This window comes from Monodon monoceros, unplaced genomic scaffold, assembly GCF_005190385.1.
Source record: "Monodon monoceros isolate NGI ecotype Baffin Bay Population unplaced genomic scaffold, NGI_Narwhal_1 Super_Scaffold_10, whole genome shotgun sequence".
Classification (NCBI taxonomy): Eukaryota; Metazoa; Chordata; class Mammalia; order Artiodactyla; family Monodontidae; genus Monodon; species Monodon monoceros.
Genome location: NW_021703766.1, coordinates 50,984,038 through 51,000,004, shown reverse-complemented (window position 1 = coordinate 51,000,004; position 15,967 = coordinate 50,984,038). Strand labels below are relative to the sequence as shown.

Here is a 15,967-nt window from a genome sequence, read left to right as displayed (position 1 = left end):
GGGGGTAAGTCCCCCAGGTGTGGAGGTGGAGCTGCATCGCTGCTGCGGATTGGCCGCGGCGGTGGGCGGTTTGGGGGTGGGGGGCGCGTGAGGCAATCGTTGATTGGCCGCGGCGGAGGCGGGCGCTGTCTCGGCGCCGCGTCCTGACTGCTTCCAGCCGAGGAGGTGGGGGAGGACTGGGGAGGAGGGAAGGAAAACAGGGAGACACCCTACGGGAGAGGGGTCAGAATTTGACTGGCTGGGCCTGTGGCTTTTAGGACTGGGGAACAGAATTTGGGAGCAAAATGTCGCAGGGTAGAATTACGCAGACTCAGTGACCTAGGGAACGGAGTTTGAGGATAGAGGAGGAACAATATTTTGGTGTCACAGCAACCTGGATGCAGGAGTTGGGGGAACTCTGACCACGGAAGGTTTGGGGGGCACAGTGACCGCGGAGCACGATGTAGGGGACACTGGTGCAGGTTTGAATTGCTAGCGATTAGAGGGATCCTGAGGGGCTGTAGTCGTCTAACTCTGCCCCTGGGGGTCATGAAGTTGGGGCGACACTCTTGAAGGGGAGTAACCAGGAAATCCTGCTCTACGGGCTGCTCATTGAAGCTCATTGATGAACTGGGGGATTGAAAATTTTCGGGTGTCACTGATGAAGGGAGCTGGAAGGAGGCATGGTGAACCGAGTGTATGTTTATACCTTAAGAAGTTACAAAGAATACACATATATCTTCTCGTTGGAAAGAAAACGTATATTCAAACAGGGAAGTATCTGGACAGAGTGAAGCTCCCCCTTCATCCCTACCTGCCACCCTCTTCAGAGTCCTTTCCGTTTAACGGTGCATTTTTACATAATATCTGCGCCCACCGACATTTATAGGGTGCTTTTTCTTTTCACCAAGAATCGTGGTATGTGAAGGTTTCTGCTCCCTGCCTTTCCCCCTCGGGTTGCTTATCCTCTTCAGCGCTCCACAACAGTACTGTATCTACTGAAATGCATTTTTGAAAACCTTTGAATGCACGCTCTAGCGTGGGGGCTGGGAGGAGGGTGTATTTCCACGTACTCCCTTCGCCTCGCGGGTTCCAGCGCATGCGCTCTGCAGCAGGGCCCAGCTCCCCGCGGGCGCCCTGTAACTGGGAAGGCCAGGCCGGCCATCCCACGGGAGGAGGCGTGAGCGGGGCGGGGCAGGAACGTCTTTCTCCCGGGCCGCGCCCTGGGCGGGCACAGATACCTGCCTCACAGACCATGGCTGCAGCGGCGTTGAGGGAGGTGGGTTCGCGGACCAGTGCCGGGGGCTAGGGAGCCCTGTGGTGCGGCGCACTTCCGGGCGGACCCCTCTCCGGTGGCCAGTCCGGCGCGGCGCCGCTCCTCCCGCACTCGGGTTCCGCTGCTGGGCCGAGGAGGAGGGGGCCCCTTGGAAGGAGCATTAGGCTTTAAGTGGGGTGAAGGGAGAGAGGTAATCGGTGGGAAGGGGACCCAGATGGGACATATAAGGAAGGATACATGGAGGAGGAGACGGTAATGGGAGAAGCATGGGGCTGGGGTGGCGGGATGGATTAGGAGGGAATAGTCAGCCTTTGGGAGCGCCGGGATAAGACGCCCAGGATTTCTGGAGTGGGAGTAGGATGAACGCAGAGTTCAGTCTCAGGTCTGGACTGGGAATTGGACCCAAGGCCCTATTTTCTTGGAACTAAAGATAGAAGTAGAATGTTGTGTCCCCGAAACCCCTTATCTGAAACTCTGCACCTGGGTTGGAAATCGAGGCAGCATCTCATTGTCAGTGACAGAGATCTTCCAGGCGAGAGTGGGACCCCTCCATTCTTACTGATAGGATGTCAACAGGCAGAGCTTCCGAGAGTCTGTGATTCTAGAGAACAGGGCTTCTCAGTGAGGAAGGAAACAATAACAACTCAAAGAAGGGGATCTTTACAACCCTTGACAGCTGTAGCATAACGTTGGGAGAAGTGGTTCCTGTTAACTTTGCACCTGACTTTATCTGGGACTTTTATCCCAGCCTGATGGATAGCAGGACAGGTGTTTACTTTCTGAGTCTCAATGACTGAGACAGGCCTGGGCTGTGATTGGGACAATCTAGGCTTTGATGATGACACTCCTGCCCTGGGCTGTGACTAGGTCAATGGAGCTTCCATCATATTACAGAGCCCTGCCCTGTGCATACCCCACCATACTCCAAACCATTTCTCATTTCCTGATTCAGCCCCAATCCTTTTATACTCTTTGTCCCAAAGGCTCATCTATCATCTGAGATCTCCTTTGGGCCCAATTCCCCACCCCCACCCCACCCCCATGGTTTGGGGTATCAGACGGTGAAGCACCTTCCCCGAGCTGAAGTGAGACCCCTGCCCCCAGAAAAATGTCCTGGGAGGATGAAGGGAGATTCTCCCAGTGTGACAGGGTCTCTATGGCCAGTACAGATTTATAATCTGGAAACAGTGCCTGGCACCTTCTCTCTGCCCTGTGGGTGTGTTTTTCTGACTCTCCTCTCTGTCTCTCCTGGATATCTCTGTCTCCAAGTATCACTGAGACAGTTTCTCTCCAGCTGTTGGCATTGCTCTGTCTCTCCCAGTGCTTCCTCATTTCCCTAGGTCTCCCTTTCACTTTGTGCTGTCACCTAAGTTGGGTCTTGGCCTGTTCCTCTCCTTTCTCCTGTTCCCTCTCTCATGGCTTCTGTTTATCCTGCCTTCATTATTTTTTCTTGATTTCTCCGGGCTTTACCTTGTCTGAATTTCTCTCCCTCTCGTCTCTTGTCTCAGTTTCGATCTCTCTTTATGATCATATCTATTTTGGCATCTCTTGGCCTTGATTTCTGTTCTTTAAAGTTTTCTATTTCCATGTCTCTCTTTCTCATTCTTACGCTTCCCTATTTTTTCCCATTCGGCCTCCCTCTGAGTCTGAGAGCTGCTTTCCTGCCCACATGCTGGCTGCCTCCGCCCTGCGTATCCCAATTTTCTCCATTCCATGGGTGTCCTGTCCCCTCTTGGACAGAAGCAGGCCAGTGGCTTGGACAGGCTACACAGCGCCACCTAGAGGCCATGCCCAGGACCCACACCCACACTCTGATCATCCCAGAAGCTCTTGGGCCCCATACCATTCAGGACCACTCCTCAGACTTCATGGCCTAGACTTTAGGACATTACAACTCCGCAGCCCCCCTCTCCTCATGACTCACCTACTGACCAGTGACTTCTGCCATTCACATCCGTTCTCAGTTCCCCCAGCTCACAGGGCAGGAGCAGGCTAGGCTGTTCTGTCTCTCCCAAACCTCATGACACAGCTGCCTTCCCACCAGGCTGGGGAAAGGGGTATCGTGAGGTCAGAGACCACTGGGGAGAAGCCATCCTGCTGGACACAGCCAGACCTGCTCTCCCATGCTGGCCTCGGGCAAGACCACAAGGGAAGTGTTCATCTGAGCAGTGTCTCTTGATGACCGGGGTGGTCCTCAGGTCCATGTGGCTGCCCCTCAGCCCTGGGAACTGAAGGGAATTGGAACTGCTGGTGTCCAGGGTGTGGGATTGGGGCTTCAGGTAAGCTGAGCCCAGTTGATCTATTACCCTGAAAGAGAAGGACTTGGGCTCCTGGGTCTGAAGGAGGATGAGGCTGGGGGCCTGGATCCTGGGTCTGAGTGGGGAGGAGCTGGGGGCCTGGATCCTGGGTCTGAGGAAGGAGGGGCTGGGAGCCTGGACTCTGGGTCTGAGGGAGGAGGGGCTGGGGGTCTGGATCCTGGGTCTGAGTGGGGAGGGGCCGGGGGTCTGGACTCCTGGGTCTGAGGGAGGAGGGGCTGGGGTTCTGGAATCCTGGATCTAAGGGAGGATCAGGCTGGGGGCCTGGAATCCTGGGTCTGAAGGGGGAGGGACCTGTGGGCCCTGCTCCTGGGTCCTGGGGAAGCATGACCTATAGGCCCATCACTTTTCTAACTCTTTTCAGGATTTGGGTCCCCCCCGGGGAGGCCTTCACTTACCTGCACACCTTCCTGTGTCGTCCTCTGTCTGGTCTGGTCTCAGGGCTGGGCCAAAGTTCACTGGGGTAGGAGGCGCCTGTGTTTGACTTTGCCCCAGCGTGGAGGAAGGGATGGGAGCTGATTCAGCTCTTTATTGGATGGCCCTCGTGAGGGCAGGGAGGGGACTTGGCCTCCTTTGGGATTTCCTCCTGCCACATGCTGATCAGGACAGGGGAAGTGACTTGGCCAGGGCCACGTGCCCCTTCTAGAATGTACTAGGCCTGGGACAGAGCCAGCCGGAGGGACCTGCCAAGTGCAGGAGGTGGCAAAGATGGTGCCAGGGGTCTCTGCTCTCTCTGTCTGCTGGCCTCACCACCTTTCTTACTTCTGTCCCCACCCCCAGATTTGGACCCGAAAATTTCTCCCTGTCCCTTGGCTTCTGTGTGGTCCCAGAAGATATGACTCATCGAGCTTCAAGGTGACAGGAGGGGACTATACTTTTGGATCTCAAGGAAGAGGGGCTGGGAGCCTGGACCACTGGGTCTGAGGGAGGCAAGGGCTGGGGGCTGGATTTGGGCATCTCCAAAAGGTCCAAGGTCCAAAGGTGAAGGTGGGTGGCAATGGGGTAGCCTAATTGCCCACTATCAGGCCATGGGAAAGAGAAGAAACCACATGTCCCAGAAGCCTCTGGGGCTACAGTTCCCTCTTCTCACTGGGTCTTAGCCCCAGGGATTTGTGGGGCTAAGTTTTTAGTTTTTTAGATTGGAGGTTGTGGTTAGATTCCAGGACACCTGTCTTTTCTCAGGCTGCAGACCTGCAGCTGGAGATGACACAGGAGCCTCATAAGAAGCCTGACCCCAGCAAGCCCCTGCTGTTCGGGAAGACATTCACCGACCACATGCTGATGGTGGAATGGAACAGGGAGAAGGGTTGGGGCCAGCCCCGAATCCAGCCCTTCCAGAACCTCACAGTGCACCCGGCCTGCTCTGCTCTCCACTATTCCCTGCAGGTGGCAGGGCGGCTGCCCTCCATCCCCATCTCTCTCCGCATCTCTTCCCTCTTGCTGTGTCTCTTGCTGGGTTTACCTCCCTGGGTTTGCTTTTTGTGTGTTTCTCATTTCCGTGCACTCCTCATCCGTTTTCTGAGGCTTGTCACGTTCCAGGCCCCGTGTTGGGTGATGCAGGGTTCCCCGAGATGAGCAGACCCAGCTTCTTTGCTTGAAAACCCCACCCAGTGGGATCTGTGCTCAGATGGAGGCAGCTGAGGCATTATGAGAGACCAGGGGAAGAATGCCCACCCTACCTCTAATTTGACAGGAAGTGGGGTCTGTCCTGCAAAGAGGGGAGCTTAGGCTCTTAGAGGGAGAAGAGACATCAGTACAGACATAGTACAAAGAAGAGCCCAGCATGTTTGGGGGGAAGCATGAGGTTGGAGCCTGGTAGGGGTGGCTGAAGATGTCATCAGGACCACAGAGGAGCTGGGATCTTGTCAAGGGTATTGGGAGCCCTGGAGGGCTCCGAACAGGTATAGAGCAGGTAGAGAAAGACCCCTCTCAGGCCATGTGGAGGATGCGCTCGGTCCAGAGCTGGGGGGACGGCCAGGAGGCAAAGAGATTCAGGGGCGGAGAGATTCAGGGACACGAGGGATTTGGCCGGTTGGGCGAGAGATGAGCAGGGAGGGCCGAGGACAGTGCCCTGAGGTTTAGTCAGGTGGCCATGTAGACCACGGGACTGTCTCCATACGGGGACACAGGAGGCGGATGACTTTGCAGGACTTGGTGAGGGACGCGTGAGGAGAGACCCAGAGGCATTTGGTTTCAGACTTCATGCTATGGCTGAAAGCAAAGTCTTTCTGTGGAAGCTTTAATTGTGACAAAATTTGAATGAACACATTGCAGTTCTAGTAGCTGGTTTGCAGTTTTTGTCCCTTAGGGCATTTGGTTCTGTGACATTAGGGATGTTTTCCTTTTTTTCTTTTCTTTTCATAATTTTGACAGTTTTCTTCTTCCCACCTACTCGGGACATTTGACTAGAACCGATCAGTTCTGTGCAGAGGAGACCCAGCTTGGGGAGCAGTTAGGTGCGAAGGACGGACAGTTAGGACATGTCCACAGATCCCCCCAGGAAGGTGGCTTTTGGAGACCAGCATTTGTTTACCTCCCTTTTCAGCCCAACATGCCAGGATGTTCTCCGGCTGGGGACCCAGTACTTTTTCTTTAGTTGAGTGAGTGCAGATGAAGGGGTTGAGCTAAGGCCCTGGCATCCAAAGCATAACGTTCTTTGTGATGTCCTCACACAGGACGCCTGGGGACCTGAGGCCAGCTGAGGGCATGGGAAATTACATCCTCGTGTCATCCCGACTCTGGGGGCAGTGTGGAATAACACCCAGCCACTTGTGTTGTTATTTTTTATTATCGTGGTAATAATGCACATACATAATAATACAGATAACATAAAATGTACCATTTTAACCATTTTAAAGTCTACAGTTCAGTGGCATTGAGTACATTCCCCATGTGGGGCAGAGAGCATTTCCACTCTCTAATTCCAGAACTTTTTCATCATTCAAAACAGAAACCCCATACCCATTAAGGACTCATTCCCCAAGCCCCTGACCCCAGCACCTGCCAACCATTAATCTGCTTTCTGTCCTTATCTCCCCGTATTTTTATTTATTTATCTACTTATCTATCTATTTATTTATTTATTTGGCCATGCGGCTTGCAGGATCTTAGTTCCCCGACCAGGGATCGAACCCAGGGCCCCAGCAATGAAAGCGCCAAGTCCTAACCACTGGACCGCCAGGGAATTCCTCCCCGTATTTTTAAACTTTTAATTTTATTTGGAATGCTTTTCAATTAAAAACACCTCTTTTGAAAAAGGGGTCATATATTTACACAGTTCAAAAAAGAGGGAACAAATATACCTCCCCAGGCCCCAGCCACCTCACTGCCCTTCCTGAAGCATCCCCCCCACCCAGTTGCAGTCCCCAGGTCCTTCCAGAGTTCTGCTTTCTGGATGGCAACACGGATGTGTATAATTGTTTCACTCCATTCTTCCCCCATAAAAGTCAGCATATGGTACGCTCACTCTTCGGCATCCTGCTTCCTTCTGTTAACGTAGCCTGGAGATTCTTGAACAGCCCTTGAAGAGCTTTTTCCTTCTTTTTGCTGCTGTGTAATATTCCATCCTAACAACACCTTGTTTAGGCCGTCCTCTATCGTTGGACACTTAGGTTGTTCCCAGTCTTGTGCTATTATAAACAGCATTACAATAAACCAGGAAACACCTCACTTCCTTAAGAGCAAGTGTATCTCTCAATTTCTGCAACTGTTGGCTCAAAGGGTATGTGTGCTTGTAATTGTGACAGATGTTGAATCATAGCCACCTCTACAGAAGTTGTATCGATTTCCACACTTAACCAGCGGGCCCTGTTTTCCCCATACCCTGGGTGACCCTTGTCAAACTTTTAGATCTCTTCCAATCTCCTAAGTGGTTTTAAAGTTACCTCAAAGTAATTTGAGTAAGTAGAGAAGATGTTGGGGGTAGGAGTTTATTAATTAATTTATTTATTTTTGCTGTGTTGCGTCTTCGTTTCTGTGTGAGGGCTTTCTCTAGTTGTGGCAAGCGGGGGCCACTCTTCATCGCGGTGCGTGGGCCTCTCACTATCGCGGCCTCTCTTGTTGCGGGGCACAGGCTCCAGACGCGCAGTCTCAGTAGTTGTGGCTCATGGGCCCAGTTGCTCCACGGCATATGGGATCCTCCCAGACCAGGGCTTGAACCCGTGTCCCCTGCATTAGCAGGCAGATTCTCAACCACTGCGCCACCAGGGAAGCCCACCTCAAAGTAATTTTAACTTGCATTTTTCCCCTAATTATGAAGTTGACCATCTTTTCACAAGCATAAGAGCCATTTTTAGTTCCTTTCTGTGAACTGTCCATTTTCTTGGCTGATTTTTCTATCAGGGTGGGTTTCAATATTTGTTTATTTGTAGGAGTACTTTGTATATTAGCTAAACCATTTGTGATATGTGTTGAAAGCCTCTGCCCAGTTTGTTTTATTTTTATGCAGTGAAATGTATCAATCTTTTCTTTTTTTTTTTTAACATCTTTATTGGGGTATAATTGCTTTACAATGGTGTGTTAGTTTCTGCTTTATAACAAAGTGAATCAGTTATACATATACATATGTTCCCATATGTCTTCCCTCTTGCGTCTCCCTCCCTCCCACACTCCCTATCCCACCCCTCCAGGTGGTCACAAAGCACCGAGCCAATATCCCTGTGCCATGCGACTGCTTCCCACTAGCTATCTACCTTACGTTTGTTAGTGTATATATGTCCATGACTCTCTCTCACCCTGTCACAGCTCACCCTTCCCCCTCCCCATAGCCTCAAGTCGTTCTCCAGTAGGTTTGTGTCTTTATTCCTGTCTTACCCCTAGGTCAATCTTTTCTTTTTGGTTTCTGTGATTTGTCTTATTTAGAACACCATCCCCAATTCAAAATATGAAACGGTCATCTTTTGTTTTCTTCTGTTGCTTTCATGGTTTAAAAAAATTTTTTTCATTTAAACCTTTAATCCACCTGGAATTTTTCCTGATGTGAAGTATGAGATAGGGATCCAACTTAATTTTTGTTTTTTCCAGAGATGAATATTTGGTTGTTCAGCACCATTTAACTGAATTAATCATATTTTTAAAATTTTTATTGAAATATAGTTGGTTTACAATGTGTTGGTTTCAGGTGTACAGCAAAGTGATTCAGTTACACTATAATACACTTTCCAGTCTCTTCCATTGTTCAATCTGTCAATTCATATGTCAGTGTCACTTTGTTGTAGGTGTATAAGGTGTTTTAATATCTGAGAAGGCTACTTCCCCCTCCTACCTCTTGCAGAGGTATTCTGACTATTCTCGTTTATTTTGCATTCTTCATTCATTTGTCTATTCATTCAGTCAACAGAAGCCTACTGTGAGCCAAGCACTGGGCATAGTGAGGTTGGGGGTGGTGGTTCTCTAGCGACACTTCGGGTCTGGTCCCTGTCCATGGCACTTCGGGTCTCTAGTGAAACAGACATGAAAGAAGCAAAATGAAACCATGGGGGAGGAATCAGGGTGCCCTGACCTATCTGGGAGTGAGGCTACATCATGGTGGCAGCAACAGAGGCCCAGCAGGCAGTGGTAGTCGTTGAGTATAGAAGGCTGGGGATGAGAGAGGCCAGACCTTGTGGGGCCTGGAAGGCCAAGGGGAGGTTTTGGGCTTTCTCCTGAGAACAATAGCGTGGGGATGGGGACCAACTTTTTAAAAAGTTTTTATTATGAGAAATTTCAAAACATAAAGGTATAATAATAATTCTGCCATCCCCCCAAACCCCTGCTTCACCAGTTAGCACTGGTTGGTCACAATCTTCTTTCATCTGGACTTCACTAACGCTTTACCCTTCCTGTATGATTTGGAAGCAAACCCTGGCTGTTGTTGGTGTTGTTGGTGTTTGGCCGCACCACGTGGCTTGTAGGATTTTAGTTCCCCAACCAGGGATTGAACCCAGGGCCTCGGCAGTGAGAGTGTGGAGTCCTAACCACTGGACCGCCAGGGAATTCCTGGACATGATATTTTTTTAAATTTTATTGAAGTATAGCTGATTTACAATGCTGTGTTAGTTTCTTGTGTACAGCAAAGTGATTCGGTTATATATTAATGTATATATGTATATATTTTTTTTTCCATATTTTTTCCATTATGGTTTACTACAGGATATTGAATATGGTTCCCTGTGCTATACAGTAAGACCTTGTTGTTTATCCATTTTTTTTTTTTTTTTGTGGTACGCGGGCCTCTCACTGTTGTGGCCTCTCCCGTTGCGGAGCACAGGCTCTGGACGTGCAGGCTCAGCGGCCATGGCTCACGGGCCCAGCTGCTCCGCGGCATGTGGGATCTTCCCGGACCGGGGCACGAACCCGTGTCCCCTGCACTGGCAGGCGGACTCTCAACCACTGCGCCACCAGGGAAGCCCTATCCATTCTTATATATAATATTTGCATCTGCTAATCTCAAACTCCCAATCCATCCCTCCCCCGCTCCGCCTCCCCCTGGCAATCACAAGTCTGTTCTCTATGTCTGTGAGTCTGTTTCTGTTTTGTAGATAAGTTCATTTGTGTCATATTTTAGATTCCACATGTAAATGACACCATATGGTATTTGTCTTTCTCTTTCTGGCTTACTTAACTTAGTATGGTAATATCTAGGTCTATCCATGTTGCTGCAAATGGCATTATTTCATTCTTTTTTATGACTGAGTAATATTCCATTATATATATATATATACACCACCTCTTCTCTATCCATTCATTTGTTGATGGACATTTAGGTTGCTTCCATGTCTTGGCTATTGTAAACAGTGCTGCTATGGACATAGGGGTGCGTGTATCTTTTCAAATTAGAGTTTTGTCTGGATAGCTGGATGATATGGTAACTCTATTTTTAGTTTTTTGAGGAACTTCCATACTGTTTTCCATAGTGGCTGAACCAATTTACATTCCCACCAGCAGTGTAGGAGGGTTCCCTTTTCTCCAGGCCCTCTCCGGCATTTGTTACTTGTAGACTTTTTAATGATGGCCATTCTGACCCGTGTGAGGTGGTACCTCGTTGTAGTTTTGATTTGCATTTCTCTAATAATTAGTGATGTTGAATCCCCACAAAGGCTCTTTAAAAATGTAACTTCTGGGATTTCCCAGGTGGTCCAGTGGTCAAGACTCCCCGTTCCCAATGCAGGGGGCATGGGTCCGATCCCTGGTCAGGGAACTAGATCCCGCATGCCGCAACTAAAGATCCTGTGAGCCATAACTAAGACCCACTGCAGCCAAATAAATAAATATTAAAAAAAAAAAAAAAAAAGACTCCGTGGTATCACTGTTGAAGGCCCGGGTTCAATCCCTGGTGGGGGAACTAAGATTCCCACAAGCCCTGTGGTGTGGCCAAAATAATAATAATAATTAATTAATTAATTTTTAAAAGAAAGTAACTTCCACATCGTCCTCATTCCTGAGAAATAGTCCTAAAAAAAAAAAAAAAAGAAAAAAAAGAAATAGTCCTAATAACACAGGAAGGGTTTAAGCAAAGCATTCTCCCTGCTCTGGGTCTCTCTGTTCTGCTTTCTCTGGCCTCTGCCCTTTGCTCTCTCCTCTCTTGGTCTTTCTGGTTCTGTTCTCTCTCTTTTTCTCCCCCTCTCTGTGCTAGTAGGTTAGTCTCTTCCGCCGCTCTCTGCCTTTTTTTCTGTGTCTGTATCCCTGTGTATCGGCCTCTGTCCCTGGCTGGCTGAGCTGGTCCCCGAGCCCTGATCACCCGCCTGCCTGTCCCTGCAGCTCTTTGAAGGCATGAAGGCATTCAAAGGCAGGGACCAGTGCGTGCGCCTCTTCCGACCTTGGCTCAACATGGACCGGATGCTGCGCTCGGCCCTGCGCCTCTGCCTGCCGGTGAGCGGGTGGCAGGGGGAGCGGCGGGCTGGGTCCAGGGTCGCGAGGGCCCCATGACTCATCTTCATCCCGCCCAGAGTTTTGACAAGGTCGAGTTGCTCCAGTGCATCCGCCGGCTGGTGGAAGTTGACAAGGACTGGGTTCCCGACAGCTCCGGCACCAGCCTCTATGTGCGGCCTGTGTTAATTGGGAACGAGGTGGGCTGGCTCCCAGGGCTGGGGGTGGGGTGGGGAGCCACGCTTGGGGGAGGGGTGGGGACCCAGACACGGGGCGGGGGAGCGGCCGGGGGCCTGGACTCCTGGATCCCTGATGCCCGCTTCTACCCATCTCAGCCCTCGCTAGGTGTCGGCAACCCCACGCGAGCCCTCCTGTTCGTCATTCTATGCCCGGTGGGCGCGTACTTCCCTGGAGATGCCTTGAGCCCTGTCTCTCTCCTGGCCGACCCATCATTCATCCGGGCCTGGGTGGGTGGGGTCGGTGACTACAAGCTGGGGGGGTAAGTAGTCCCTCGCCCCCCGCCCGCGGGTCTGGTGCACTGGGTGTCAGAGACACAAGGTGTGTCTTTGGATGTCCACTGGCCTTCTCATCCTGTTTCACATGGTTGGGGACAGCTGTGCTTGCATGTTGGGATGTACTGTCATTGGCACCGTGGTGCGGGGATGGAGGGGCGGGTACCAGGGTGTGTGCTAAGTGCTGTGGACAAATCGGCCCAGAGACTGGAAGGGGTTGGGTGGAGGTAAGTGGAGAAACTCGGACTGGCCCTCAGGGAAGCCTCCAGAAATGAAGTTTACACTTAGCTCACTGGTCTCTCCTCCAGGTAGCCTCCCCTGAAAAGCCAGGCTCCGCCAGCTCCCATAGTTCCCTGGGGCTCCAGCGCCCATCACCCTGTGTGTGGACTTTCTGTGTACATCTGTCTTTCCAGGGTCCTTGGCTCAGCAGGGCGAGGAGGGTTAGGACAGAGATAAGGCAGAGGGCGGGGTAAGGGTGTGTTGGGACAGCAAGTGTGGCCCCAGCTGGGAGTTCATTTGGGTCCTTTCAAAATACATCTTGTGAGGTCTCCTGAGGGCCAGGCCCTATGCTGGGTGAAGCTGGGGGACACAGATGAATCAGATCTGGGCCCTGCCCTCCAGGGGCTCCCAGGCTGGTGGGAGCCCCAGTATCTGGGGCAGCATGTGCTCTGGTGGAGGTGACCGGGACATTGTAAAAGTCTTCACAGAGGAGGTCTGATGGGTAGAGAGGAGATGGTTTCCTGGATACAAAAATGGTAAACAATTTCTAATCCTCGGAACACATGTGTAGGGGCAGGGAGGAGGGACAGAGTCAGGGAAGGAAAAATGAGTCTGGTTTTTGCAAAAGGCTTAACAGGTAGTCCTGGACCAGGCCCAGCCCTGAACACTGGACTGAAGGGCTGGGATCTTGTCCCAGAGGCAGTGGGGAGCCATGGGAGGCTTGTGAGCAGGGAAGGGGTGAGGTCCGCTCTGGGTGAGAGACAGTGAGTGTTAAAACAGGGCGATCTGGGAAAACATAGTGGTGGCCCAATTTACTGGGAGAGCCCAGAGAAGGCCTGAAACCCATCCTGGAGGTTCAGTAACGCCTCACAGAGGATGTGACATCACAGGTGGTTTTGAGGGACATTGGAGGATTTGGTCAGTTGAGGAACTGGGTGAGGAGGGTGATCCGCAGAGCAAACAGTGGTGCATTTGTGATCTGCAGAGAGGAGAGATGGAGGAGGGGTGATTGAGAGCCTTGACCCCAGGCTACTGGCCAGGGATTCTGTCCTGGGGCCACTGGGGAGCCATGGAAGGGCTGTGAGTGGGGGAGGAGCAGGGTCAGCCCTGGTCGGGTCCCCATGTCGGGCCACGCTGGGGGAGGATGGGAGTGCCTTACCCTGGTCCACCGTGTTGCTGTCCACCAGGAATTATGGGCCCACCGTGTTTGTGCAGCAGGAGGCCCTAAAGAAGGGGTGTGAACAGGTCCTGTGGCTGTACGGGCCTGACCACCAGCTCACTGAGGTGGGCACCATGAACATCTTCATCTTCTGGACCCACGAGGATGGGGGTGAGCCCACCCATGACCCAAGCCAAGCCCTGGCAGAAGTGGGTGGGAGCAGAATGCTTAGTGGATTGCAGGTCTCAGGGGTTAGGGGCGCGTGGGGTGGCCCCTAAGAGGATGGGAGGGTGTGCTTGAGGGTGTCAGGTAACGCCCCCATCTCGTACACCTGACCCAGCGCTGGAACTGGTGACCCCCCCACTGGACGGTGTCATCCTGCCTGGAGTAGTTCGACAGAGTCTGCTGGACCTGGCTCGGACCTGGGTGAGGGCACGGTGTCTTTGGGTGGCCGGAGTGCTGGGGTACTGCTAGGTTGGGGGGCCGGAGTATGGGAGGGGTGGTCAGGGTGGGCTGGGGCACAATGGCACGTCTTCCCTCCTCCGCCTCCCAGGCGCTGTCCTTACAGAGGGAGCGACAGGGCTCTGCAGCAGGGCAGCCCACCACCGGGCTCAGATGTATCTGTGTCTTGCCTCACAGGGTGAGTTCCGGGTGGCAGAGCGTAAGATCACCATGAAGGAGTTCCTGCAGGCGCTGGAGGACGGCCGGGTTCGAGAAGTCTTCGGTTCAGGGACCGCTTGCCAGGTCTGCCCTGTGCACCGAATCCTGTACCAAGGCAAGGTGAGGAAGGGCTGCCCTTGGCCATGAGAGAGAAGAAGGGGGGGGCGCCTCCTCACAGCCCTTTCTTCCCCAGCACCTCCACATTCCCACCATGGAAAATGGGCCTGAGCTTATCCTCCGCTTCCACAAGGAGCTGAAGGCGATCCAGGTGAGGTGCACTTGCTGGGAAATGGGCTGGATGCTTGTTCCGTTTCGCACAGAAATTCACATCCCGTGAGCCTCTGGACTGAGGCTCCCCTCCCCCTCCCCCATAGTCCCACAGGCTGATAATGGCTCCTCCCATCAGCCTCTGGGCCCGGGATTGAGTTTGCTTTCCTTGAGCCTCTGCGGCCTAGCACACTTCTTGGGGCTAAATGATCCTTTTCTGTGTGCCTCTGGAGCCCTGGCTTGAGAAATCCCCATCCCATGAGCTTCTGGGACCTTAAGCCAGCCTTCTGGCCACTGAGGTCCGATCCCCAAGGATCCCCAGGAGCCCTGGGCTATTCCTCTGGCCTGAGAAATCTTGCTCCTACAAGCCTCTGGACCATGGCCCCCTCTGTGGCCTAGGAATGTTTCCTCTCATAAGCCTCTGGAGGTATCTTCATTCGTCTGGACCGAGGTATCTTGCCTTTCCTGGCACTCGTGTGAGCGTCTGTAAACTCCTGTGTACCCGGACCTAGAACTACACCTCTTGACTCAGCTGAAAACGACTTTTTCCCAGAGCCTTCAGGGTCTTACAAGAACTCCTCTTTGCAGAATTACATCTCCCGTGAGCCTCTGCGCCATACTTGCCACGACTCCCCCTCCCCGTGATGGTTGGTGGGCTTCTGGGAAGTGGAATACACTTCCCATGAGGTCCTGGGGCGCAACTTCGCCAGCACTCAGCCTGGGACGCCGCAGGGCCTGCTGGGAGTTGTAGTGTGGCTTCCCCTCACCTCCGCCTGTGTTATCCCGCAGTATGGAGCAAAAGCCCACGAGTGGATGCTACCTGTGTGATGCTGCGGGCTGTGCCGGACCACTCCACGGATCCACCGACCTGTAGCATCCAGTCCCTGTTGGACCTTCGCCTCCATACCAGTGATTCACCTGAAGTGCAATATGAAATAAAAGGCGGCGGGCCGGGACGCCTGGGTTTCCGGTGCTCCCACGTTACACTCCCAAAGCCATAAGGGCCCGACCCAGGCGTCTTGGCCCCTAGCCCCGCCACTCAGGCCTTGGGGACCTGGACTCCCCGCTGCTCCGTGTTGTGGGGTCAAGGATACACCTTGACTCAGACTCTGCATCTCCATTTTCAGGCCGGATCAACCGGTGCTGCTGTTGACTTTTTTTTCCTAGCTGCAATTTTGAAATAAAATGCCAAAGAACAAGCCATTAGGTGTCATCTCCAATGATGCAACTCAGGGACTCTAGGGTCTTAACCAGGAATCCCCGCGTTCAGCCCATTTCATTTTCAAGGGCCCAGAAATCCAAGCCCCCAGTGTCCTGGTGGTTTCTCTGACGGGAGAGATTTTTCCACTTCCTCACAAGTTGAGCTTAGCATCTTCCCCCACTAAGCCGTGCCTCCCCCGCTGCCGCATCTTGGGGACAGCCCCCTGGTATATTCCAGTCACTAGGCCAGACCCCTCAGCTCTGTACCCCTTCCCCCAAAGCCCATGAGTCCCCATCCCTGTCCTCCTTCCCCAGACTCTGCCCTGTCTGTCTGTTCTTCTTGGCTTCAGCTCAGAGCTTGTCTCCTGCCTGGACCCTTCTCCTGGCCTCCAGTTTGACCCAGAAGGGGTCTTTCTACACCCAGAGCTGCCCCTGCAGGACCAGGTATAACTGGTTGCAGATCTGGCTTCAAACCTGCCTCTGTTATCTGCTTGGTGTGTAACCTGGGGTCTGCCACCTGACCTCTGATCCAGTT

The 15,967-nt window shown here is 52.5% G+C and overlaps 1 protein-coding gene across 2 annotated transcripts; it reads left to right on the top strand.

Moving 5' to 3' along the window:
- Positions 1-206: 206 nt before the first annotated feature.
- On the top strand, positions 207-15,432 carry BCAT2 (branched chain amino acid transaminase 2). Of its 2 annotated transcripts, XM_029213473.1 has the most exons (11): positions 215-1,258; positions 4,351-4,425; positions 4,753-4,956; positions 11,308-11,418; positions 11,496-11,615; positions 11,751-11,914; positions 13,334-13,476; positions 13,646-13,731; positions 13,945-14,085; positions 14,159-14,233; positions 15,022-15,432. In XM_029213473.1, the coding sequence occupies exons 1-11, from the start codon at positions 1,079-1,081 to the stop codon at positions 15,058-15,060; spliced, it is 1,338 nt and encodes a 445-aa protein (XP_029069306.1). In that variant the 5' UTR covers positions 215-1,078; the 3' UTR covers positions 15,061-15,432. The 2 variants fall into 2 exon arrangements, with proteins under 2 accessions (XP_029069305.1, XP_029069306.1); XM_029213472.1 differs by lacking the exon at positions 15,022-15,432 and having other exon boundaries at positions 207-1,258; positions 14,159-15,013.
- The last annotated feature ends 535 nt before the right edge of the window (positions 15,433-15,967 follow it).

Excerpts from the sequence above, each read along its gene's own strand:
- BCAT2 (XM_029213472.1), top strand. The coding sequence starts at position 1,079 with ATGCGCTCTGCAGCAGGGCCCAGCTCCCCGCGGGCGCCCTGTAACTGG. Across the intron at positions 11,419-11,495 it reads CCCTGCGCCTCTGCCTGCCG|AGTTTTGACAAGGTCGAGTT; the intron begins GTGAGCGGGTGG and ends CATCCCGCCCAG. Across the intron at positions 13,477-13,645 it reads CTGGACCCACGAGGATGGGG|CGCTGGAACTGGTGACCCCC; the intron begins GTGAGCCCACCC and ends CACCTGACCCAG.